General features: G+C 40.5%; 1 protein-coding gene across 6 annotated transcripts in view; it reads left to right on the top strand.

The window, feature by feature from the left end:
• Positions 1-27,523, top strand: part of FN1 (fibronectin 1) — a 69,619-nt gene that overhangs the window by 41,146 nt on the left and 950 nt on the right. Inside the window, exons 25-44 of one of the 6 annotated variants that reach the window (XM_047084293.1) lie at positions 586-768; positions 2,889-2,978; positions 4,278-4,547; positions 5,545-5,661; positions 6,538-6,702; positions 7,461-7,616; positions 8,291-8,404; positions 9,242-9,511; positions 10,723-10,910; positions 12,376-12,463; positions 13,348-13,524; positions 14,275-14,364; positions 14,616-14,795; positions 15,940-16,029; positions 16,995-17,458; positions 18,594-18,732; positions 21,161-21,325; positions 23,178-23,303; positions 23,806-23,912; positions 27,014-27,121. In XM_047084293.1, coding sequence (XP_046940249.1) covers positions 586-768; positions 2,889-2,978; positions 4,278-4,547; positions 5,545-5,661; positions 6,538-6,702; positions 7,461-7,616; positions 8,291-8,404; positions 9,242-9,511; positions 10,723-10,910; positions 12,376-12,463; positions 13,348-13,524; positions 14,275-14,364; positions 14,616-14,795; positions 15,940-16,029; positions 16,995-17,458; positions 18,594-18,732; positions 21,161-21,325; positions 23,178-23,303; positions 23,806-23,912; positions 27,014-27,121 — 3,287 coding nt within the window. The remainder of the gene's footprint in view (positions 1-585; positions 769-2,888; positions 2,979-4,277; positions 4,548-5,544; positions 5,662-6,537; positions 6,703-7,460; positions 7,617-8,290; positions 8,405-9,241; positions 9,512-10,722; positions 10,911-12,375; positions 12,464-13,347; positions 13,525-14,274; positions 14,365-14,615; positions 14,796-15,939; positions 16,030-16,994; positions 17,459-18,593; positions 18,733-21,160; positions 21,326-23,177; positions 23,304-23,805; positions 23,913-27,013; positions 27,122-27,523) is intronic. The other 5 variants (XM_047084295.1, XM_047084298.1, XM_047084296.1 and 2 more) reach the window with 5 other exon arrangements.

Here is a 27,523-nt window from a genome sequence, read left to right on the forward strand (position 1 = left end):
GGTAAAGAAACTCCTCTTTAACCAGTCTGGGGCCAAGCATGCAACATTCCGAAGGTTCTCTGCCCTGCATGGTAAGAAACATGCTGAGAACCAATCTGCATGAACCCTTTGCACTCGTAGGTAGAACTCACGGAGTGGGATCGTAGCGATGCCAGTAGCTGTAGTCATCTCACATCAGGGGAAATGTAGGACCTCTTGTCTTTTCATCTGTGTGCATGTGTTTGAAAAGTACCGCTGTGTTTCTCTTTGCTGTGTGGCAACTTCAGCCTCTTCAGCCTGGGATTAAATAACTGTCACTGGTGTTAATAATGTACTTACAATCAACATGTTTGAAAGTAGATGAAAAGTATTCTTTGAAATGTACTGATGGCAGAAAGGTTAAAGAGGCCTAACAGTACTGTGTGTAGTGTTTTATTTTTAACAGTAGTTCACTATGATTTAGATCAGATTTAGATTAGAATGTTTGCATGATTCTGACTCATTTCCTTAATGCATGAACTATTGGTTTTACCTTTCCAGCTAATTTTTGTTACCTTTCATTTTAAAAGTGACATTGACTCCGTCTTCCTTCTTATTTGAAACCAGCTGTGCCTCCTCCCACTGACCTGCGATTCACCAATATCGGTCCAGACACTATGCGTGTCACCTGGGCCCCACCTCCGTCCATTGAATTGACCAACCTCCTGGTGCGCTACTCCCCTGTCAAGAATGAGGAAGATGTTGCGGAGTTGTCCATCTCTCCTTCAGACAACGCAGTGGTCTTAACAAGTAAGCAGTCAACCGTATCTGTTCCATAAATGCTAAGCCAGAGCACGAGGAGAGAATTCCGGGTTCTCAGGGAGGAGCAACTAAGATCAAGACAGCTACAGCAAAACTACAAACAAAACCCCAAATGTGATGTGTGACTCTGTACACTTTGAAAGATGTCACGTTTGTCACTATTTTAATGTATGTATCTTTGAGATCCACAACTTTTTAAAGATCACAGTAGAAAAGCACCAGCAGCGAAGTTCGAAGACTTCAAATAAATTCTGCTTCCAAATAAGCACATACAAATAAATGAATGTCAAGAGAAAATAGAGGACTAAATTTAGATGTTCAGAGAGAGAAACAATAAGGATTGAAAATAGTGTCACCATATCTGTTTTATTCCCATTAAAAAAAAGAAAAAAAAAGTGCCAGTGGGTAATCTCCAGCTTCTGAAAACACAGAAACAGTGACATGTTACCAGGATAGATCGGGATGATGGTGTTTTGAAGAAAGAGCCAGAAGTGTAATTGGTACTTCAGAAAGAACCTTTCGGCAGGATTTCTCTGAAGGCTGAGGACCCAGAAAACAGCTAACATTCAAATAAACAGCAACCATTTATGTGTCTTTCTGGATCCTACCTTTTTGAAATAGACATTGTTTATTAAAGAAAATAGAAGGAAGCTGCAACATGGTGCTGTTTTTCCTGTAAATGTTGCTTCTTATTATTTTCACCATAATAGTAAAATAAGCACATGAGAATAGCATAGGTTTCTACGTAAGGAAAGAAAGAGCTCACATTTAGGTGTATTACCAAATGACGGTCTGAAAATATCCTCTATGTTGCAGACACATTTTAGAGAATGAAAGGCAGCTCAACATGACTATAGTCTTGGCTTCTCATTTCATGGCTGAGGGTGAGAATATCCTATCAACAGGGCTGTTGTTTCTGTTCTGGATTACTCTGGAGTCAGTAGTTACAGCATCGCTCATTACACAGCTCCTGCTTTAGGACCACTGTCTGCCCCACTGACTGGTCACATGTTCATCACACACTCTAAGATCTTATTTTAGATCCTGCTCTAGATTGCAAGGTAGCCATCCCCCCCGCCGCCCCCCAGAGAAGCCATTATTACCCAATTTTACAGATGAAACAACCGAGGTCTCTAGTGGCTAAGTCAATTGCCCCTGGGCAAGCAGGAATAAGGGAAGTAGAGTTCAAGTATCCAGCTCTTTCATCTGGTGCTTTCCCAAACCTTGCAGGGGCCTCTGTACAAAGGCTGAAGAGGAGATGGTATGGAGGGGAATGAGGTCTACTGAGTAGGAATTCAAAGGTTAGAAACCCTACTCTGTACCTTTCTGGGGACCTCAAAATTAAGAGTAGAGGATACTCAGGAATGTGTATGTAATTTTTTAAGTAGTCTGTTCTTCCTTCAATATGGTGGAACCAATCACTTTCCTCATGGAATAGGACTCTTTTCCAGTAAAGGTTAATTATTAAGACCACTGGTCTTGGTCTGGGTCAAATCCTATATGATCTAGGGTAAGTACACCAAACAAGATGACTTTTCTGCACCTCAGTTTTCTCCTGTGTAAAATGAGGATGGTTATAAACCAAACTTTTGGGGGAAATGGGTACTTTCGTTGTTATGAATTTGGTGATGGTTTCACAAGTTCCTACATACACCACAACCTGTCAAAACCTTACACTTTAAATATTTGTAGTTTATTGTATGGCCGTAAGTCCACTTTCAATTGTAGCAAACTACTTCCTGGGGTTGTTGGTGAGGAGTAAATGATAATCCACAGTGCCACAGTCATTATTACTGTATGCCTTCAGTAGATATCATATTAAGTGGATGACAGAGATAATATTACATGGCAGCAACCATCTTATTGCAGATGGCTGAATCACTCTCAGAAGTGGAACTGAGGGCAGAGCTTAGAGATGTCACAGGGTGAGGTGACCTTTCCTTATCACCTTGTTACAGCCCATCTCCAGGTACCAATAGTCATGTCAGTATAAGTCAGTTATAGGACTGAACCTTTTTGTATTTTATCAGTTGAAATAGTCCTAAGGGTGCTTTGCTTTTTCATGCTTTTGAGCACAATTTAAAAGTAAGTGCCACTTGCCTCTTCAGATCTCCTGCCTGGCACCGAATATTTGGTCAGTGTCTCCAGTGTTTACGAACAACACGAGAGCACACCTCTTAGAGGAAGACAGAAAACAGGTGAGTCATGTTGGCAGTATGCTTATCAAATAGCTCTCACCTACCAATTTTAATAGTAAAGTAGAATACTGCTTCTAAAACTACATCTCCATTCTTGTGATGGTAGTGGTGCTATAACCTTGTCATTCCTTTTTGATCACCGGTCTTAAAAATTAAATGATACTTCTTCAAGTATTATCCTGATTTCCAGTCACTAAGATTATACTCTCTGCTTCCAGAGAGGACTCAAAATAGTCCAGGAACTTTGTTATCTGTCCTTGTAAAAAATCGCCCAAGAATAATATAATCCCTATTTATTTAGAAATAGCGAACATTCCTTTTCATTAGGGAGCTCTAAGGCTGACCCAACACTGTCCTTGTCATGGAAGTCTTTTCCCTCCTTTGCTAAGCCAACAAGTTTATCTTTTTTATCTGCTTGATGAAATATGCATGCATAATGTAAAGAAGTTGATTTGAATCCCATAATATTACTTTAAAGTCCTTAAATAGGTCCTTAAATATGAGGGCTTCTATTAATTATTCCTTTTAAGAAACTGCAATGTGATGTATCCATTAACTTATGTATTATAATCCACTTGCTTCCCCAAAAAAGTTGCGACATCTCAATTTGGTTTGAATATGTTATTGAATAGAATAAGTAATTATTAATACTAAAATAAAAATTTTCTGGTAGTCCCAGAGAGATTAAGTGACTTGAATTTGAGATAAACTCTAAATTCTGATTACTTTTTCCATGGTACACTAAATTTTCAATTCATGAGGATTTACCTGCATTGTAATTTGTCCAGGATGATGTCTTGTTTTAGTTTTTGAGAGCTTTATGTTTGGCATTATTATCACCCCATTGACCTATCAGTTCCCTTTGAGTATAGAAAACTTCTTTGAGAGCCAAAAGCTTGAGAGTGGGCATAACTTGCCTTATTTTGAGAGACACAGGATAGAAACGTGGAATACTTGAACACTGAAGCATTTGAAAATAATTCCCAGGATATCTTAAACACCCATCTTTAAGAGTGATGCAGAAGCCTAGAATAACAACACACATACATAACTTGGATTATTTAGCAAAAGAAAAAAGAACTTGAGTTGGCCATTTGGAACTGAGTCAGTTTAGGATTTCGAAATTTGTGTATGGCTTAGAATCAGTGCTTCGTAACTTGAGGTTTATGGCAATACGTTGTGTTAATGAGAAAGGACAGACAGAAGGCTGTGTGTTACCTTCCCTGCATTCTTCCTCACTTTCTAAACTGGTGGTGTCTTTCCCCATCCCCACCTTTCTCCCCTGGGTGGGAAAAACAGGTCTCGATTCCCCAACTGGCATAGACTTTTCTGATATCACTGCCCACTCTTTCACCGTCCATTGGATTGCTCCTCGAGCCACCATCACTGGCTACCGGATTCGCCATCACCCTGAGCACACTGGTGGAAGACCTCGGGAAGATCGGGTGCCCCCGTCTCGGAATTCCATCACCCTCACCAATCTCATTCCGGGCACAGAATATGTGGTCAGCATCGTTGCTCTTAATGGCAGAGAGGAAAGTCCTCCCTTGATTGGCCAACAGTCAACAGGTAACTTGTTTTCTGGTCTGCAAAGAAACTCCGAGGACTTTCCTGTGCAGGGGGTGTCTTCTGTGAAACAGCTTTGTGTTGTCTGAGTCATTGTCTCTTAAAAATAGATTGTGGTTATGAGACATGGAGAGAGAAGTGAGAGTGTATGTGGAGAAAATCTCCTTCTTAGACTGTATCAAAGATAATTTTTTAATGAACATCTTAGTTTTTATTTTTTGAGAGAGATAGAGAGCGTGAGCACAAGTTGGGTAAGGGCAGAGAGAGAGGGAGTCATAGAATCTGAAATAGGCTCCAGGCTCTGAGCTGTCAGCACAGAGCCTGATGCGGGGCTCGAACCCACAAACCGTGAGATCATGACCTGAGCTGAAGTTGGATGCTTAACTGAATGAGCCACCCAGGTGCCCCGAAGATCATGTTTTTATTGCAAAAAATTTCTCACCGAATTTAGATATTTATATGTTTCCAATACCTAAAGTTTTATTCAAAATATTAAGAAAGTCCCTGTTTCAAAGTTCCTTTAAAAACACAATTATTTTAATGTAATAGTGTCATTATTTTTAGGAGATGGATACTGAAGTATTTGGGGGAGAAGTAGCATGATGATATCTGTACCTCAGTCCAAAGTGGACTAACAGAAAGACAGAGAGACAAGCAAATGTGGCAGATGTTACCAATTAGCAAATGCCTGTGAGAAGGGGATATAGGTGTTCAGTATATTATTTTTGTGACTTCTCTGTTGTTTTACAATTTTTCAAAATAAAAAGTTGAAGAAAAAAGCACTATGATAAATTTGTAATAATGATTTCATCACAATTTGAATTGCCTCTTTAACCCCTTACCTTGAATTGTTCATAATTTTTAATTCTACTGATCTTGCATAGTATTTACATTATTATATGAGAGAATTATAAAGGCGCTGACCTGAAAAATGAGCGAAGAGTGAATCTGGGCATTGTTTGAAAGTTATAGATGTGGCAACTTTCCCGTGTTTTTCTAGTTTCTGATGTTCCGAGGGACCTGGAAGTCATCGCCGCCACCCCCACCAGCCTCCTGATCAGCTGGGATGCTCCCGCTGTCACAGTGAGATATTACAGGATCACCTATGGAGAAACAGGTGCGTTAGTAAGACACTGTTTCATTCCGATCAAGTCGGATTGTGTTGTGGGTAACCTGAACACCCAGCAATGGATACGTATGCAAAGAAACCTTGGCAAGTCCATTCAGAGGAGCCTTGTCTTTTCTAAGATGATGTGAAAAAATACGTATGCTATAATGGGTGGCAAAATCAAGAAAAAAAATCATGTAATAACAAGGGGGAATAGAAGGGCTGAGGAAGAAAGAATTCAAAATTCACAAATATATGATCAGTGGTAAAATGATAAGTGATTTGTATTTTTTTTTACTTTCCTATATTTTCAAAATTTTATTTATCTATTTATTAATTTTAATATTTATTTATTTTTAAGGGAGAGAGAGAGGCATTGAGAAAGGGAGGCAGAGAATCCCAAGCAGGCTCCACACTGTCAGCACAGAGCCCGATATGGGGCTCAAACTCATGAACCATAAGATCATGCCCCGAGCTGAAATCAAGAGTCGGATGCTTAACCGACTGAGCCATCCAGGGACCCCTTCAAAATTTTATTTAACGTGAATATACTGCATTAATATTTTGAAAAAGGAACACAGTCTATGCAGTCCGGGTTGAGGACTTACCTTCTTTCTTCTTCTAATCTTAACCCACAATTCAGAGACATTTTAAAGCTGGAATGTTAAGCATTAACTGTGATTTTCTCCCAATTTTTCCACACTTATTAAGGTTCACTACATGCATAAATAAATATTTTCTGTTTAGGCCCTATTAATAGCACTCTTTTAAGCGGAATAAGAAAACATGTGACTAACTGCTGTCTCAATATGTTATTATAGTTACTCAACAATCCCCGACTATTTCTCAGCCCCTCACATTTTGAACTAACCTCTTTTCACACAGGAGGAAATAGCCCTGTCCAGGAGTTCACTGTGCCTGGGAGCAAGTCCACAGCTACCATCAGTGGCCTGAAACCTGGAGCGGACTACACCATCACCGTGTATGCTGTCACTGGCCGTGGAGACAGCCCCGCAAGCAGCAAGCCAATTTCCATTGATTATCGAACAGGTACCAACCCCTGCTCTGAGGTGACATGGGAATATTTACTTAGTTTTACAGAGTTCTTCCAAAGTACTCTCCTCATGTGGAATTGGTTTTCTTTTCTTTTTTTTTTTTTAATTTTTTTTTATGTTTATTTGTTTTTGACAGAGAGAGACAGAGCATGAGTAGGGGAGGGGCAAAGAGAGGGAAACACAGAATCTGAAACAGGCTGCAGGCTCCGAGCTGTCAGCACAGAGCCCGACGCGGGGCTTGAACTCGCAGACAGCGAGATCATGACCTGAGCTGAAGTCAGGGGCTCAACCGACTGAGCCACCCAGGCGCCCCTGGTTTTCTTTTTTAATAAGAAACAACATAGACAGCCAGCAGAGTTTTGAGCCAGATATACAAAGAAGTATCACCAGATATACAAAGGGATTTTGTGTATTTCGTTAATGGATATATTCCATGTGCCTGCAATAGAGACAAGCATAGAGGGTGTTCAATATATTCGTTAATGAGTGAAGGAATGAGGTGATAAGAAGACAAACACCTACTTGGAATATAGTCTTTGTGAATGAAGCAGCCATCTTGAAAATAGGTAATGGCATCTAGATGCATGCCCCACCTCCAGAAGGCAATCTCTGTGTTTCTGCAAAAGATACACCCGCGAGTCATTAATGGTAATAAGAGATGATTCTGTACATACCAGAACTGGAAACAAGGCTTGTCCATTCTTGTCCCCATGGACTGGGGCTTCACTGATTTCTCCTCGTGTTTATGTATAGAAATTGACAAGCCAGCACAGATGCAAGTGACTGACGTTCAGGAAAACAGCATTAGTGTCAGATGGCTGCCTTCAAGTTCCCCTGTTACTGGCTACAGAGTGACCACTACTCCCAAAAATGGCCCAGGACCATCAAAAACTAAAACTGCGGGTCCAGGTAAGAAAAACCAGCATCTCACATACATCAGGATAAACAGAATAGGGTCACACCATATGGTTTTTAATATAAATGGCCACCTAGGTCTGAAGTACTATATATTTTCATATCATGCATCAGAGATCCCCATTTGTGAACTCAGGGCTCAAGATTGTTACAAACTCCCTCCATGGTAGCATTTTTAGGATAAGTGTGTTTCTACTTTTACGTGCATAGTTCTGTTTGATGGTGTGAACATCTTACATGATTAGATCTATCTTTGTGGGTTTGTTTATCATGCACACCAAAGAGAGAGATGGCCTAACTTTTTAAGATCCTTTTAACTCTTGTTTTTGTTTTTATATAAAATGCTGGTGAAATCGGGATCCCAAGGTAGTATCTTGAGGTCAGGCTAATTTTCATTTTTTCCAAGAGCAGCATCCTTCATTGTTGGAGACATCATATTAAATTTTAGAGTGTCTCCTTTAGTTTGACTTTACTCCAGTATGGCAGTTTGTATTAGCAAAGAACATGTTTGTCCAAGGGAAATTGATATCTGACTCATCCATGTTTTCATGGTAATTCTGCAAATGAAAATTCTGGGCCACCGTGCGTTTATTACGGAACTCTGAAAGTCACTTAGCTGACCTTACAGTGGATGACATAGATGCATTTGCTTTTCACTCCCTTTGCAGATCAAACAGAAATGACCATTGAAGGCTTGCAGCCCACAGTGGAGTATGTGGTCAGTGTCTACGCTCAGAATCGAAACGGAGAGAGTCAGCCTCTGGTTCAAACTGCAGTAACCAGTATGTAACCAATGCTTATTTCCCATTTTCAAAGTCAAGTGTGTTCTTAGGCAAATGAATGCCCTCTGCACGTCTTTTGCGATTATACCTAGAGAAAGCCAACTTGGTTAGTTTGAATCTTGAGCTGAGCCCTTTACAAACATTTTTCCTTCTTGGTGCCAAGCAATGAACATACAGGGAAGGAAGTTTGTGGAGCTATCAGAGTTGCTGTGCTTTGAATTTCTTTTGCTCAAATGGCCTCAGCAAAATCTTGTTTGCCTATAGCAAATCTACAAAATATTTTGCCTGGACCTATTTTTCTACGACTGGATGGTAAAGTTGATTGCGGCATGCTTCGTGAAGCTATTGTGTTCGGAACATTTGGAAAACTGTCTGGACCAGCGATTAATGTAAATAATAGAGTGGGGAGAGAAGAGTTAAAGAAAGGTTGTAATAATCTGACTCTAACATTGAAAATCAACTTTACCGCTTCCAAGGTATAGAAAATTCAGGTCTGTGAGACTAACATCACATTGCAAAAACAAATTGTAAAAAACAAATTGTAAAAAACATATTTTACAATATCGTAAAATTAATAGAAATAAATCCTCATTGTGGGGACATTTTACCAGGTGCCTATGTGTCTCACATACACCTATGTTTTGATAAGTGATGTAACATTAAATAGTTTCTAAAAAACCTATTCAGGTGTCAAGTAATTTTCCATTTAATAGTGGGTTCATTGGAATTTAATTCATTAGAGAAAATGGTATCTGCAAAACTGCTTTGCATGTTGTAAAAATGCTTATTTCACAACTTGCTTTTCACATAACCTCTTACCATTAATTTGCCTAACAGACATTGATCGCCCTAAAGGACTGGCATTCACTGATGTGGATGTCGATTCCATCAAAATTGCTTGGGAAAGCCCACAGGGGCAAGTTTCCAGGTACAGGGTGACCTACTCGAACCCTGAGGATGGAATCCATGAGCTATTCCCTGCACCTGATGGTGAAGAAGACACAGCAGAGCTGCAAGGCCTCAGGCCGGGTTCTGAGTACACAGTCAGTGTGGTTGCCTTGCACGATGATATGGAGAGCCAGCCCCTGATTGGAACCCAGTCCACAGGTATATCGGTAACTGCACCAGTGGGTGCTCATGGGAGCAGCGGCTTTATGCCCTGCTGAATGAATTATACTTTCTTGGGCTATTGATTCCCTGGAAGGGGGTTAAAAAAAAAAAGCAGCCTCTCTAATAGGAAAGACCCTCTTTAGAAAGGAATAGTAATAAGCAACGAAGTTTAAGGGATATTCAGATACAGTCTCATAAAGGGAAGTTTTAGAGTGGCTTGGCTTATAAATAAGGCCATAAAGTGAGACAACTGAAGATGGTCCTAAAATTGTGAATTATTTCTTAAACCGGGATTCCCTGCGGTCACACTCACCGTGCATAAAGGAAAGGAGTTTGGCATCCTAGAGCTTACTCTAAAAAAGGAACCCAAACTGGGCTATTTCCTAGCAGCATGATTCTGAGAACACGTAGGTAAGACCTTCCTTCTCTGGTTAGATATCATGTGCTGAGTGCGCAATTTGCTTATAGGTTTTGGGAGTCAGACACAGCGGAAACAGTTTAGGGCAAATGCTTTCCACTATACTTTATCCGCTTGTGCTTTGTTTCTGAAGCAGAGTGGAATGCTAAATTTGTGTCTGTGTGGCACCATAAACCTTGGAGGTGACTATCTGTATTATTGCTCTTTGCTTCTCTTTTCTGCTTCTGTTGTGAGCCAATTTTCTTCTTATGCTGCACCACAGAGAATACTTCAAATTTAGCAGCACTATCTGCTGTGGGGTTCAAATAAAGAGGATAAAGACATAATTCTGTCTTTTGGGGATGGAATACTCTGTGAAGTGGTTTTCCATACAAAATCACTTATCCGGGAAAAGCGCTATTGCTCATCTTTCCATATAAAATGGAAAATCAATCCTAATGGCCAATAAGCCAACTTGACTTTGTTTTTTTATGTTTATTTTTTTTAAGGGAAAGCAAAAAAAAAAAAAAAAAAAAAAAAACAACTTTTCAAACCCAAAGTCCCTTAGTCTTCCAGCATTTTTCCAAGTGTTTCCAGTGATTCTGAGAATTGGTGGATATAAAACACATTTTTTTCAGCAAACATTTTCTTTATTTTGCATCCCTTCTTGTACTTTCTCATACTGAATCTTGACTTGACCAGGGAACCCACCTCACCAAACAAGCACAATCTATACTTCTCGGAATTCACTTTAATTTCCCTTTTCCCCGGTTCCTATAATATAACCTCTAATTAATGACCATCCCGACAGCCATTCCTGCACCAACCGACCTGAAGTTCACCCAGGTTACACCAACAAGCCTGACCGCCCAGTGGACAGCGCCCAATGTTCAGCTCACTGGATATCGAGTGCGGGTGACCCCCAAGGAAAAGACTGGACCGATGAAAGAAATCAACCTTGCTCCTGACAGCTCATCTGTGGTTGTATCAGGACTCATGGTATGCAGTGCCCTTTTTCATGGGAATAAAACAAAGTTGACCCTTGAGCAATATAGATGTGATCTGTGTGGGTCCACTTATATATGCTGATTTTTTTATAGTACAGTACTATAAATTTATTTTCTCTTCTTTATGATTTTACTAATAACATTTTTTTTTCTCTAGCTTACTTTATTATAAGAGTATAGTATATAATGCAAATAACATACAGAAATATGTGGTGATCAACTGCTTATCAGTAAGGCTTCTGGTCAATAGGGGGCTATTACTAGTCAAGTTTGGGGGGCAGTCAAAGGTTATAAACAGATTTTCAACTGGGCAGGGGGGTTGGCACCCCTAACCCCTGCATTGTACAAGGATCAATTGTAATCATCTCTTACACATTTTAAGGTGGTGGAGATAAAATATCATAATAAATCTATTATGTTTTGGTGCCTCTGCCACCAAATAATTTTCTTGTAATTCTGTATCTGAATTATCTATAGTGATGTAAGCTTTTCCAGATGACTCTCTCGGACAGAATTTTATAAACAGCTTTGGATATTGCACAGCTCTTTAAATGTATTCTGTTTACTTTAAAAGATTGTATGTGTGTATGTGTGTGTTGAGGGGGGCAATTCATATATCCATAGGCTGAATGCATAAATCCATTTTGGTTATGCATTTTTTGAGCTCTTTTATCTTGGCAAGGAGTATTCTCCAGTGTGTACCAATCCAGCCTGACTCTCCCTTCATTGAAACATTTTTAATCCTTCTAGATAAGCATGTGGAAAACTAGCCAGGAGTCTAGGATATGGATGGACTTCTTAACATAAGGCCAGTTTCAGGAGAAATGACAGAGGGTTCTCGGGGCGCCTGGGTGGCGCAGTCGGTTAAGCGTCCGACTTCAGCCAGGTCACGATCTCGCGGTCCGTGGGTTCGAGCCCCGCATCGGGCTCTGGGCTGATGGCTCAGAGCCTGGAGCCTGTTTCCAATTCTGTGTCTCCCTCTCTCTCTGCCCCTCCCCCGTTCATGCTCTGTCTCTCTCTGTCCCAAAAATAAATAAATGAAAAAAAAAAAAAGTTTAAAAAAAAAAGAAATGACAGAGGGTTCTGAGATAGAGTAGAGTGTTCTTTCTGCCTCTCGGTGGTCAGAAAAATTCATGATTGGCACCTGTCAGATCATAAAGGAGAAAAACAGGCCAATACCTGCTTTCCCCACTTTGTATCAACTTTGTATCAGTGTAAGTATGTAAGTTAGAGCTTACTTGGTGTTGACCCCTAAGCACATTTTTAAATTCATGTAATTAACACGTCCTGTTGATCATCTGCAGTGTGGGAATAAAACTCATCTAGGAATTTATGGCGCTGTGGGTTTTGCTAGTTTATTTTTTCCTTTATAACCATTGTGCTTTTCTAATGCTGTAGTGAAAATGCCTCGGTTTCAGTAGATCACGTTACTAAAACTAACCTGTCCTCCTTTCTAGGTCGCCACCAAATATGAAGTGAGCGTCTATGCCCTTAAGGACAGTTTGACAAGCAGACCAGCTCAGGGAGTCGTCACTACTCTGGAGAGTGAGTAATCAGGCATTTTAATGTCGACAGATATTCTGCATAAGCAAAAATGAAAGAATGGTGAATGATTTTCTAGATCACCAAATTCACAGAAGCATTCGCAATATGGAAACTGATTTGCTTGCCCATCTTTTTGACTGCCTACAGTCACCTTTTATGCCCTCCAGAAAGTGGTGTACTGGCACATAAATGGAATCACTTCAAAATGTGATAATGTTAGTGTTATGAACTAGGACTTACATTTAGTTTATGCTGTAGTTGTTGGAAATTGTCTTCATAAATCTGCGGAGTCTAGACACATGGACTTCTGTACCTTAACAGTACAATAAGTATTGGACAAAATTGGGTCAAAATTCTAGTTTTGTGCCATATCAATAATTTATAGTATGCTCTTTCAAAAATCACATAAAGTATCAAAATTTCCTAATCTATAAAATACAGTTTCCATTGCATATGTTGAGAGAAAAAAATGAAGCCTTATAAAAAGGACAAAATACTAGCAATACTATATATGTTATTGCTGGCTGGCCATATCATTGTAACTCCTACCACCCATATTTTATGTTAGAATAAATTAGTAATTTTAACACTTACTAAGATATTTGTAGATACTGTAAAGTCAGACTCAGAAACCACTGGTAATGTCTGTAAAGGTTTTTAGTTTTGCAAAAAAAAAAAAAAAAAAAAAAAGCATGACAGGTGAATCTTTTCATACTTTCTAATTACTGTCAACCTTTCTCTCTGGATGCAGGGGAAAATCTACACATTATTAGTTATTCATAGAAATGGATATATCTGGTGTATAATGAAGAAACATTTTAAAATATCAAAACCTTACCTAAATGAGTCAGCCAGGCACTAATCTCCAGTTGTGATCTGTGCAGATGTCAGCCCTCCAAGAAGGGCCCGTGTGACTGATGCTACGGAGACCACCATCACCATCAGCTGGAGAACCAAGACTGAGACAATCACTGGCTTCCAAGTTGATGCCATCCCAGCAAACGGCCAGACTCCAATTCAGAGAACCATTAAGCCAGATGTCAGAAGCTACACCATCACAGGTCAGGGAACTCACTGGACTGATCACGTTTGTTGATTGCTATTCACGACATAAATTAGCTTCTCAGTTACTCTGCCACTTGCAATGATTAAATTTATTTTCCGTGTTTTACAATAATCCAGATATAATATTTAAAAACTCACTTTCATACTATGATTAGAAATAATTGTATTCTGTGAATGCCTGATTTTATCTAATGTTTGCCAAAGAAATGGCACAAGTTCCATTTATTAAATTTGACCTTTCATCAATGTATCCTTTCTTATATAAAAAAATATATATAACATAATGCTTAAAACCAAAAGAAACTAAATAGTGGCATACAGTTCATAACATTAATATTGATTATAAAACATAATTAAATTTTAAAAAGCAAACAACACTACTTCATAAAATCAAAGTGGTAGTCTGAGAATGTTCAATATCTGGGTCAATTTAGGTCTGGTTACCAGCCAGTGACTGATTACAATAAGAGAAAACACACTCAGCAGGTGCTCGCCCCTTATTCTCCAAGACGACCACTTCTAATAGCATTTTTTTAACTTTAAAATGTATTTTAGCCAATATCTTTGTATGCATCAGTGATTTTCTTTTGAGATATGTTTCTTATTAGCACCCATGCCACGCTCTAATTTACTGCTCAAACGTGGTCTGTATGGGATGGTAGAGGAACTATGAAAATTACACAGGAGTTTGAAAATTCTCCTAAAAATTTAAGATCAGATAAAAAGCATCTGTTTACAAATCACAGGTTTACAACCCGGCATGGACTACAAGATCTATTTATACACCCTGAATGACAATGCTCGGAGCTCTCCTGTGGTCATCGATGCCTCCACTGGTAACTACTTTTTTTCTTTTTTGTAACTACTTTTTTACTGAAGAAATGCCATCAACTTATAGGTGATCAGTGATGTGAGCTTAAGAAACAAAAATGAGACTGATGTTGTATTGCAGATCACAAGTGAATCATTTTTATAGTTCTAGAACTCTCAGATTCTCTCAAGTCTGTTGATAAGGGAGGGAAAGGAGTGTGGGAATAATCTCCTTGCTTACTCACTTTCTTAGAGACTTAATTTTGTTTTCTTTTAGCCATTGATGCACCATCCAATCTGCGTTTCCTGGCCACCACACCCAACTCCTTGCTGGTATCATGGCAGCCACCCCGTGCCAGGATTACTGGTTACATCATCAAGTATGAGAAACCTGGGTCCCCTCCCAGAGAAGTGGTCCCTCGTCCTCGCCCTGGTGTCACAGAGGCTACTATTACTGGTATCGGGGTTTCCATGTCGCTATTTTCCTCCAGACTCCCTAGGACACACAAAGCACTTAGCAGATCCCAACTATGCCTTTGATGCTGTATCACGAGAACAAGAAGCCCTGTTTCTGATACCTTCAAAAAGCATTCTCTGTGGAAGAGCTGTAGAGCTCAATACATCTGAAAATACAGGAATTCATGAAAATGCAGTAATTCTAATACTGTCATCATGGCATAACTAGATTTATTGGCTGTATGTTTGCCAAATACTTGTCAGTCCAGTCCTAGAAAAAGACATTTTTCAAAACAAACTAATTGTGATCCTGTCCTCCCATGAGCTCCCTAAAGATCTGATGATCTTACAGGACTTGCCAGAGTGCCACCTGCCATTGCCCTCATTGCCCAGTTTCACAGACTAGGTCTTGAGGCAAAGTGATTCCCAACCACCCATATTGGGGAGAATGCCTGGAATGGAGAATAAGAGTTGTGCATTTCAGTGGGAAAGATCATAAGCCTCTGGTATTATTTTTGTTCCAGGGGATTAAAATTTTAAACTATGTACAGGATATCATCTGGATTTTAAAATACTATGGAACACAGAGAAACCAGAAAGAGATGCTGCTTTTTTAGAAACTTTGGAGGAAGGAAAATAGAATCAGATGTGGAAGGAGTTGAATTGGATACTTCCTACAGGGACCACACAAAGATTGGCTGCTTTCTCTTACAGAGTACTTACCTATAGTCTAACTTTTCATTGATCCTGTCACTGAGGACCATCTGGTTATTAGGCCTAAGTAGATTCATGTATACAATCTGCAGTGATCTCCCCCAAATGTGTATTCCACCAGTGGTTTATGATGCTGATAGACTTTCTTGAATTCAAAAGGGCAAATAAGACCATGTGTTAAAGGAATACCCACAAAAAATTAGCATAAACATGTTTACTCAGGTGTCGGATTTGGTAGGAAAATTATTAATTTGCCAAGTGGTCGTCCTATGTGGAGTATTTGGGTTTTGCAGGAAAAAGGTGAAGTCTGTTTTACTTTTCAGGAGGCCAAAGGCCAGCTAGAGAGAGGATGCTTGCCCCCCAGTAACATCAACTTCCATTTGACTAGCTGAGCATACAGACTTTAATGTGATGATCTGTCCTTCCGTCAGGTCTGGAACCAGGGACCGAGTATACCATCCAAGTCATTGCCCTCAAGAACAACCAGAAGAGTGAGCCTCTGATTGGAAGGAAAAAGACAGGTAAAGGGCACCTTCTGGGTAGGAAGATAATCAAGACAAAACTAATTATAAGTGATAAATTTTGCCGCGAAAAGGTTCTCGAGGTTTTGATACCTTTCTCCTGGAAATTGTTTCTTAAACAGCTTAGCATGTATATTGTGCTCTTTGATATCATGAATAACCTAACATAATCGGCAACATTCAGTTTTTTTTTTCTTAGCCAGTCAATATAAAGCCTTCTATTCACTTTTCAAAAATGTAAGCCAGTTATTAAAATGTAAAAAGCAGGTTGCTATTACCGCTCTTCTTTTATACCTTCTGTTGAAGTTAATGTTAAACAAACAAAAAACAAAAAAGTAGGGAGAATAATCCTTCCTATTTGTCTTTATTTATTATTTGGTTTCTGAAACTTGAGCTAAATAATTTTTTCAACTTTATGATTCCAATTTCAGTTTAATTTGAAGAAAATGCTATATTTACGCTGATAGGAGAGTTTTAGAAATAAACATGTATGTATATTTATCATTTCAATTCAAATTCATTGAATTTATCATGTCAATGAAAAACTGTGGAGTCAAACCTCTGGAATTCTCATACTTCAGATGCTGAAATAATTAGTCTGGATTCTAGTCCTTATAACATGATTCTCAAATGAAAAAAAAGAAGAAAAAAGGCTGCACATTTCAGTTCCATTAGGCTTAATTTGAGCAGAAGCAGCTTCTATGGGGCTCAGCGGTTCAAAGCTTTATGTGTATGATAAACTCATACGAACGCTTTTTCATTCTAAACTATAAAGAAACCTTTGAGAAAAATCATAAAGATTTCTTTTTGGAAAAAGTGTTTTGTGATTTAAGAACTGCTAATTTTCTAAGGGCTTTGATCAGATTGATAAAGAGTCATTGTTGCCTGAATTGATAACGACTACTGCTGCTACTTTTGGGAGCTTAACACGCTTTGCTTTTTTGGCTCTAACCTCTCTCGGCTAGATGAGCTTCCCCAACTGGTAACCCTTCCACACCCCAATCTTCACGGACCAGAGATCTTGGATGTTCCCTCCACAGTTCAAAAGACCCCTTTCATCAACCCTGGGTATGACACTGGAAACGGTATTCAGCTTCCTGGCACTTCTGGTCAGCAGCCCAGTGTTGGGCAACAAATGATCTTTGAGGAGCATGGTTTTAGGCGCACCACACCGCCCACAACGGCCACCCCTGTAAGGCATAGGCCAAGACCATATCCGCCGAATGTAAATGAGGAGATCCAAGTTGGTCATGTCCCCAGGGGAGACGTAGACCATCACCTCTACCCTCACGTTCTGGGACTCAATCCAAATGCCTCTACAGGACAAGAAGCTCTCTCTCAGACAACCATCTCTTGGACCCCATTCCAAGAAAGCTCTGAGTATATCATTTCATGTCATCCCGTTGGCATTGACGAAGAACCTTTACAGGTAATTGCTTTTCCTCTTTACTTCTGAGTTGCCTGGAAATAAGTAAGCTAGGTAACTGAAGTGACCAGAGCTCAACTATAAAGTGGCTCTATTTCTAGTACCTTTTAGAAAGGTGACAGGCGTAAGCCCTGATTCTTCTTTTTAAAATCTCAGGATGCCTTACTTTGGGGGATGTGCCAAAAAGTATCATTAGCTTTTGTTTAGTAGAGAAAATAAAATAACTTCTATTATTCTCACACATTTGAGGCTCCTTAGTAATATGGACAAAAAATTACCTGAGAAAAGACAGATCAATATTCTGCCTGAACTTACATTTGTGCAAGAAGGGCTAAAATGCCATCCTTGGGACACCTGGCTGGCTCAGTTGGAAGAGTATGCGACTCTTGATCTCGGGGTCGTGAGTTCGAGCCTCACGTAGAGTGTACAGATTACTTAAAAATGAAATCTTTATAAATAAATAAATAGCCACCTTATAGTTTGTCCATGAAGAATCCCATTATCTACAATATGTCTAAGGAGAAGGAACTTAAGTGAAGCCGTGCATATCAGCTGTTACAAGCGATGGATTCTCTAAAACTTTTGTTCTTTGTCTTGCTGGTATCAATTTTTATTGTGTTCTTATTTTTAGAAAGTGGAAGAGTTACAAAACAAAAACAAAAACAAAAGAAACTCACCACACCGTGAAAGTTTCATGAGCTTAGAAACATGAGTTTGAGGATTTGCCAAAACGCTTTAAGGCCCCCATCTGGGGGTCTCATGCCACTTTGCATAGGATGAACAGATCTCCCTCGTGGCACAGTGTCCACATTTTATGTGAAATGGGGTGGTGAGGGTTTCCAGTGGGCTTACACAGACCTGCGATTACAGCAGGACGAAGAGGAGCCTGCCTATTAAATTACTGAGGGCTCCTGATAACTAGGGAGCACAGAGGGTAGATTTTTGGCAGGTCAAATAAAAAAGATGGCCTCTCCCCCAAGTTCCATTTCTCTCTACGGCTGGTTTGAGACCTTTCCACCGTCCTTCCTTGTTTGCTTTATTTACGTAGCGCGGGTTACTGATAAGAGAATAGGGCAAGTCACATGGATTCCTCACTATAACGCTCTTTCCGTCACTTTGGATGTGCCGATAATTGCAGTTCCGAGTTCCTGGCACTTCGGCCAGTGCCACCCTGACAGGCCTCACCAGAGGGGCCACCTACAACATCATAGTGGAGGCACTGAAAGACCACAAGAGGCACAAGGTTCGGGAGGAGGTCGTTACCGTGGGCAACTCTGGTACGTGCATGCCTGGTTACTCGGGCACAGGCTCCCCTCTGGACTACCCCAGAGACCCTTTTTCTCTTGACTGAATGTTCCTTTGTCGCTGTTGTCTTTTAACTTTGGGAGGTAATGCCATTAAGTAAATGAGCAACTTTAAATGCAATGATTTTTCCCTCATGGTATCCAAGTATCTTTGTAAAATGCATCTACAAATAGTTTCAAACAGCGTATGATAATGGACCTGGAAGGGACCTCAAATATTATTTAGTCCAACATTTTGACTACCTGCCAGTGAGTATCTGAATTGATACAGGGCACAAGTCTCCTGATCTCTTTTCCCAGGCCCTCTGCATCTCACCATGTTGCTGCCTCTTCAGGGATTTTTAAGTACTGGAACTGATTACCTGTAAAGGAAATTCCCTATCTGCAAACATTAGCGACTGCTGGTTTTTGTTCCTCATGTAAAATGCTGCCAACATAGCCCCCTTCTGTTCAAGGAGCTCCCTTAGTCCAGTGTTATTTCAGTTTCTTTTTCTGATTATATAGGCCCAAAGCTGAAATAGAGGTTAAACAGTCACCGACATCTCTTTGTAGCACTTGCAAAGTCCTCTTAAGCCAGTAGTGTATCACCTGCCTTTTCAACCTGCATCAGCTGAAGATTCACCAAGGAACATGAGATAGGGAATAAACGAAACCATGAACCTTCCATCTTCCCACCAGAGGGTTCTCTATCCCATATCAGCAGGGAGTGCTAAATTCTATCCCTGTCAAGGGACGGGCTTTATTCCAGGGTCAGCTGCCGAATGTGTAGTACACAGATGACCATGCTACTTTACGTGTATAAATGTCTGTGAATTTAAGCAGTTGACTATTTGGTGGGGGGATCATTTTGTGCTTGTTGTGTTATGTATCCATGGTAATGCATGCCTTCTGCCTTGCATGGTTTTACTAGTGGGGAGCCACATGAAAGGAATTTTCAAAAGCACAGAGGTCTTTGTGCTTTTCCACATCATTTTTTTTTTTTCTTTAAGATTCCATCTCCATAACTTAAGTCAGGTGGAATCTTAACTCCTGGCTATTTTTAGGAGGGTTACCGGAATCCCTAGTAACACTTCAGTTTCCTTTCATTTCTCTTTCCAACCCAGTATCCCCAGCAGCAGTATTCTGCATTCTAGCCAGGTTCTCCTGGCTTTTAGACATGTCAGACTTCTTAGTTTCTCTCAAACTCTAGTTTCTTCCAGGGTGATGCCTTTTAAACTATTAGCCACTTGAAATATCTATTGCTTTTGAGATTTTGATATTTGCACTATAAAAAGAAATAGACCCGGTGGGATTCAAAGTCACCGAAGTTAGTTTATTTAATTTTTAGAAAATCATTGGAAGCATGCTTTGTTTGCACAGATTACTTTTTCTCAAAACATAAAGACCAAGATCTGGGGCAACATGAAGAGACCTCATTACTCATTCCTGAGTCGTTCATATCCCTTGCTTTCTCTTATTTGAAACAGTTGATTTTATTGCTAAACAGTCCTACTACTATGATAATAATGTACAGAACCTAGGATTTTTGCACGGTTATGCAAAGCAAAAGCTGCAATAATAAAAGTGAATATTGCATTCTAATGGTATATAAGAATGCCTGAGACTTTTGCATTAAAAGCAAAAGATGCTCTCAGGGGCACCTGGGTGTCTCAGTCAGTTAAGCATCTGACTTCAGCTCAGGTCACGATCTCGCAGTTTGTGAGTTCAATCCTCGCATTGGGCTCTGTGCTGACAGCTCAGAGCCTGGAGCCTGCTTCAGATTCTGTGTCTCCCTCTCTCTCTGCCCCTCACCTGCTCACTCACTCTCTCTCTCAAAAATAAATAAACATTAAAATAAATAAATAAAAAGCAAAAGCAAAAGATGCTCTCTAATATTTTTTACTTGTTGAGCACTTTCTAAGTGTTAGCAATGGACCAGTGCTTTGAATTCATGCTATAATATCACCTTCACAAGATCCTGAGCAGGTAGATATATTTTTATTAGTATCCCCGTGTTGCAGGTGAGGGAAGTAAGACAGAGAAATGCAAAGTAACTAGCGTAAGGTCCCTCAGGTACTCCTGGAGAAACAGTCCAGCCTCTGCGTCCCGCTCAGGTTCTGAACTAGCTTAAAATGCCTTGAGATGTGTTCCATGTTTTGCCAGAAATGAGGATTTTTTAGAAGTGATGGCAAAAATGAAATGTGGGCTCCTTTTAAGGTGCTTGGGCAAGTGTTCACCGGCAGCATCTAAGCACTGTTAGAGCAGCTGATGCATTGGGTAGAACAGAGGCATGTTTCTAAATGCTGCTGGGATTTCTGGTTTAGACTAAGTCATTATAACCGTAATTCGGTTTTCTCCTTATGCTCCAAAACCACCAATAAGATGTCTTTTCTTTTTCTTTTTCCTCCTTTTCTTCATGTAGTCGACCAAGGCCTAAACCAACCTACAGGTGACTCGTGCTTCGACCCCTACACGGTTTCCCATCATGCCGTCGGAGAGGAGTGGGAGCGGCTGTCTGAATCTGGCTTTAAGCTCTCGTGCCAGTGCTTGGGCTTTGGCAGTGGGCATTTCAGATGTGACTCATCTAGTGAGTAGCTTGCTTTGTCCATCTCCTCCGGTTCCAGGCGTTAGCACAGTGTGCCAAGCAAGCATGTTTGGCAGACAAGGGCTCTTCCAAACATGAAGCAAATGAGGGGAGACTGCTGGCCTCAAAGTAACATTTTGCATCATAAAAAATGATGGGAAATTTTACTTGTTGACTCTTGCCTCATTTCCAGGGTTATGGGGCAATATGACTATTAATTAAGAATATATTTGTGATGGTAATGTGATTTTTTTACAAAAATTTTCTGTTAAGATAATAAAGTCAAATTCTCTGGAGCCAAGTCTAATGAAGAATAGCAGAGACATGAAGGAATCCCAAATCTTTTTTAATCTTTAATGTTGAGTGAGCTCAGAGGTGAACATTTATGCTCATGCTCTCTTTCAACACACACCAAACACACACATATCATAATATATACACACTCTCACGCATACGCACCCTCGTATCACACATCCATGTACACACATCAGGTAGTTTGAATCTTGCCACGTAATGTAGAGAGAACAGATACTCATCTCTACATAATTAAGAATCGACTTCATTTGAAATATATTTGAGTTTCAAACTGTAAAAAGATTGTAATATTTTTAATTATACTTTCAGTTAAAATGATCCTAGAAATGACTTATTATGCTTTGAGATTTAACATTAGAATTTACAAAATTCTCATTTCTGCTTTTTTTTTTTTAGGGGATGTGATTATTATGGACAGTTGGTTTCTTTTTATAGGTATTAACCATTATGGCTTATAAACGAGCCTCCTACAAGACATATCCAGAAGTTGTATTTGGGGAAATCCAACATAATAGATTTTTAAGAGATTTTTAGACTAAAATGTGAAGTGGTTTAATTCAGACTAACATATGAAGACAACTAATTTTTTCAATGCAGGCTGGTGTGCTTGACCATCTGAAAATGGAAAGATGGAGCAGGTGTGCCCTATGCCGTTTAGTAGGAGTTGGAGGTTTTAGCATTTGGCATCATTTAGGTGGCTCTTCATTTCTGAAACTGAACTATTTTAGGTTTGTATATTTATTACCAAGCTAAGTACTTAGGCGCAACTGTGGGAGCAGAGCTATAAGGATTTATGTGATGCTTTGGCCCAACTCACATGTCCTTTGCTTATATGTCGTAATTGCCAAAGTAAGGAGTGACCGACTTGATAAAAGGGAAGAACTGGTATACTGTTATACACACTTCTGAGGTGCGTTTTGTTTTGGAGATTAAAGACATCTTTCATGTGTAGTAAAGATACAGCACTGTGACTTTTAGATGCTCCTCAGAAGCAGCCTTGTTTGTAGGGATAATAACCAGTGATCTATCATTTTGTTTGTTTTTGTTTTGTTTTGACACACAGGCCTATTCGTTTACCCTTTCCATTTACAAGAAACAGGCTGTGACTCGTGGAAACCAGCTGAGCTTTGTTTTTTGGTTAATAGAACTACTTTGTATCCAGGTTCTCTGCAAATCCAAAAAGTGACTTTTCATCTATGATCCATTCCCAAAAGACTATTTAAATCCTACTTTGGTTTCCAGTAATTTTAAACTTTAAGAGTGAGAATGCAGATGAAGGTCACTGACAATTCTTGTGACATGATTTTGGCGGAATACATCGCGTCTTAAAATATCCTAGAAAATGCGAAACTGTAAAGATAATATTTTTAAATCCAACCCAAAACTGGCTTGTCATGGAGATCATGACTTTGAACTTTTCTTGCCACTCCTTCCAGGTTGCCTGGCGTTCGAAATCCTGTGACGTGTCCCAGCTCACGCACTGTCTTGCGAGTCAGAACACCCTGGTAACTCTCTGCCTCTGACTTTCCCCACCCTGCAGAATGGTGCCATGACAATGGCGTGAACTACAAGATTGGAGAGAAGTGGGATCGTCAGGGGGAGAATGGCCAGATGATGAGCTGCACCTGTCTTGGAAATGGAAAAGGAGAATTCAAGTGTGATCCTCGTACGTTGCCACACATCATTTTTAGTGGCTTATTAAGCACTCCCACTTTTATTACTGACCTGCAGCTCTCATTCACAGAAATGATTGGAGACTTTAGGTCTCCTTGAGGAGTGAGCAGTGGGTTTGTTAATCTTTTGATTTGGGAAAGTGGAGACAAGCTTCAAAAATGAGCCATGATTTAATGTTATTACAGGGCACATGAGCACTTTTCCTCAGTATTTTGACCATAAGCTGCAGTGAAATACTACAAGAAAGCTTTATGGTTCTTTAGATTCAACTTTTAAAATACGAACCTTATCCAGTTTATCAGAGTTAGTTTCTGGAAGTGCTGCCCTAAGATCTATACAGCAGTACCTCTCCTAACAATGGTTTTCACAAACATGTAGGATTTCGGCTGTGATGATGCAAATTTGGGAGAGAAACAGAACCCACCCTCTTTAGGAAGGTGAGGTCTGTATTATTCTCAATCTTACATGAGCTTCTGACTTGTGTCTCCACGCAGATGAGGCAACGTGCTATGATGATGGGAAGACATACCATGTAGGAGAACAGTGGCAGAAGGAATATCTTGGTGCCATTTGCTCCTGCACATGCTTCGGAGGCCAGCGGGTAAGGCCAGCCTCCCTCTAATTTAAATAAGACAAAGAGGGGGCTCCTGCACTGGGGATTAAGAGGTCAGCTTCCTGTGTGTATGCTGTACACAAAGGTGTGGTAGTGCCCATTATGAAAGTAGAAATACCTCATTTCCTGTTGGCACATAGCTGCCAACGTTAGGCCCCTCTACACCCCTTCCCAGCTCTCCCCTCTGTGGCAGCCCCAGCCCTTCTTCTCACACCTACTATTCTCGGGCTGTCTCAATTCTTCATCTTAAATTAAAGTGTTAAATGCTGCACAGCACTGGGCCTCTAGATCCATTCTGATAGATAGGTGTCCCCGTGGCATTGCTGTTAAATATTCTGAATAACATCCTGGACCTAAGAAATTACCACTTTCTTGTATCCTCTCTCAATCCAGTAATAGATCCCTGCTGTTGGTCTAGCACTGTGCTTCAGGAATATGGGACAGAGGGAAGGAGAAATGGTCCTGGCTTTTCATGATATATTTGGAAACATTAAATTAGCATACACTGAAAGTCAAGCTGATTAAGTTTCTTAGTGAGTCTGACAAATACTTTCCAGGTAGGCTGGAATCAGCAAGAAAGTTTCCATGGAATGAGAAACATGAACTGGCTGGGGTTTAGGATGTTTCGTTTTTTGTTTTTTTAAGTTTATTTATTTATTTTGAGAGAGAGCGTGCGAGTGGGGAGAGGCAGAGAAAGAGGGAGAGAGGGAGAATCCCAAGCAAGCTCCATGTGGTCAGTGCACAGAAACCAGCGTGGGGGCTCGAACTCACAAAACCTGAGTCAAAATGAAGAGTCAGACGCCTAACCGACTGAGCCACCCGGATGCCCCTAGATTGTTTAAAATAGGTTGAGGGAAGAGGAGGAAGCAGAGAGACCAGAGTAAAGCACCTGAGAAGGGAAGGGGCTGGTATATGTGGGGTCCAGGGAGCCACCCGTCTGCAGAGCGTCTTATGGTAACAAATCAGATGAGAAGTGGGAAGCCACTTATGGAAAGGCTTGGAAGTCCATCATTTAAACTGGAACTTCTCAACCATTTCCTTTTATTTATTGAGACAGAGAGCATGTGTGCGTGTGCACACAGGGGAGGGGCAGAGAGGGAGAGAATCCCAAGCAGGCTTCATGCTGACAATACAGAGCCTGACTCAGGCTCAGACCCGCGAACCGTGAGGTCATGACCTGAGCCGAAATCAAGAGTCAGACACTTAAGCAACTGAGCCACCCAGGGGCCCCTCAACCATTTCTATCATACTGTACCTCAGTATGATAGAAAATGCTGTGCTTTTCTCTAATATTATTTGAAATTTCAAAATAAAATGGTTCTTATAACTCATAAGCCATGAAACATAACACTCCTTTTATTTTCAATGAAAACACACCCTCTCCAACAGCTCCTCACATTCTGATACATGAAGAGCCTGCTCCCCACCCCAGGGTAAGATTCACTGGTCGATGCCTTTGGTATTAGCCAACTGTAGGTACCCAAGAAGAAAAGGAACATGATGAAAATGGTTTTTAGAAAGGCAGGGAAGGGTCTTCAGGTGTCTGCCTCTGTCCCCACCTGAGGACCTGAGCTCATGGAAAGTATTCTGACCTCCTCCCTCTGATGGAGGGAACCTGTGGAGGTGCTCACTGTCTCTCATTAAACAAAGACTGTGATCATAGAACTCAGGCATTTCTGGTAAGTGGTTGGTATAGAAATGTGTGATGGAAAGTTAATTTTTAGACTGTGGTCTCACTTCAGCATCTCCTCATTATTTACACACATGAAATCTTTCATTTGTGACACCTGTTCTGTTCTAAAGAAAGTGCTAAGAGAAACACTAAGTACAGCAGTAGAAACTGTTACATTTTTATGTGTGTAGAAGCCAGATTCAGTGATTCTGTAAGTAGGTATTTACCTGTATTAGGTATTAGGAGGAATATGCTTTTTTATAAGTTTTATTGAGAGAGAGCAGGGGAGAGGCAGAGAGAGAGGGAGAGAGACAATCCCAAGCAGGCTTTGTACCACCAGCACAGAGCCCAACATGGAGCTCGAACTCCCAAACCGTGAAATTATGACTTGAGCCGAAATCAAGAGTCAGATACCTAACCTACTGAGCCATCCAGGCGCCCCGGGAATATACTTTTTAATGAAGAAATATGTCTGGAATATTTAAGTGACAGTAGAAGAAAGTGATTGTATTATTTGAGGTTCTTTTGGTTATGAGAGGAAAGCTCAACTCAAGCTGATTTAGGCAAAAAAAGACTCACAAAGCTGAAGAGTCCAGGATCGACCAGCTTCAGAGCTGCTGTGGCAGTGGCACTCAGAGTCTCTCACTCTCTCATATGCTTTGTTCCTTTGTATTGGCTTTGTTTTCTAGAAACTCCTGCTGATAGTGAGAAAGATGACCTCTGTCAGCTCCATGTTTATCACCTACAGGCTTAGGAGCAACAACGAAAAAGAACCTGTTCCCTAACATTTCTAGCAAAACTCTCAGGGAGGAGTCTCAGTGGCCCCGCTCCATCCTGTTCCCATCTCTCATCCCGCGTCTGGCCAGATGAAAGGCTACAATGCACACTAGGCATGGAAATTTAGGAAGAAGTGACAACAGATAGAGATGGTCAGGAGTCACGCAGCTGGGTGGCAGTCCCAAATCCACCGGCAGTTCAGTACGAGGTTCTCCCACTTGCTCTGTGCAAGTAACTCTTTGGGCCTGAGTTTCCTTATCGGCAAAATGAGGGTGTTTGTCCCTGTGATCGCAAGTCCATTTTAAAAAGCTCTAGGATTCTAGGAAAACCTCTCTGTCTTCTAGTGCAGAAAGCTTACTTAGGAAGTTGGGACCGGAATGACTCTTAGCAGATGGGTGGGGTTTGAATAGGGAGAGAAGGGAGAACATTTCAGGAAAAGCATAAGTAGACAGGGGCAATTATAAGATATAAGCAATAAGCCCAAATGTATTCTACAAGTTGTAAATGCATAAAATCCTCATCTAAGCTCCCTCAGTGGTTAACCGCTTATAGCTTATACTTTGCCAACGTGGAAGACCTAAATTGTGATGCTCCCAGGTTATCATAAACCCCATCTGACTTCATGCCTGTGTTCTCTCAGGGCTGGCGCTGTGACAACTGCCGAAGACCAGGGGCTGAACCCGGTCACGAAGGCTCCACCGGCCACTACAACCAGTACTCGCAGAGATACCACCAGAGAACGAACACTGTACGTGCACCTGCACCTCGAGTGTTTCTTCCCTAAACGCAGTTAGACACCTAGTAGGGAGTCTCTTTCTGTAGCTACCTTTCTTCTGAATGAACCAAATATTTTTAATTTTTAAAAAACACCTTTTTTTAAAATATGAAATTTATTGTCAAATTGGTTTCCATACAATACCCAGTGCTCATCCCAACAGGTGCCCTCCTCAATACCCATCACCCACCCTCCCCTCCCTCCCACCCCCCATCAACCTTCGGTTTGTTCTCAGTTTTTAAGAGTCTCTTATGCTTTGGCTCCCTGCCTCTTTTTTTTTTCTTCCCCTCACCCATGGTCTTCTGTTAAGTTTCTCAGGATCCACATAAGAGTGTGTACCCTATGACATAATTTAGGTTCAGACTTATTAAACTC

Source organism: Lynx rufus, unplaced genomic scaffold (assembly GCF_022079265.1).
Source record: "Lynx rufus isolate CCGP_SWC_20201006 ecotype Redwood Valley unplaced genomic scaffold, mLynRuf1.p SCAF_2, whole genome shotgun sequence".
Lineage (NCBI taxonomy): Eukaryota > Metazoa > Chordata > Mammalia > Carnivora > Felidae > Lynx > Lynx rufus.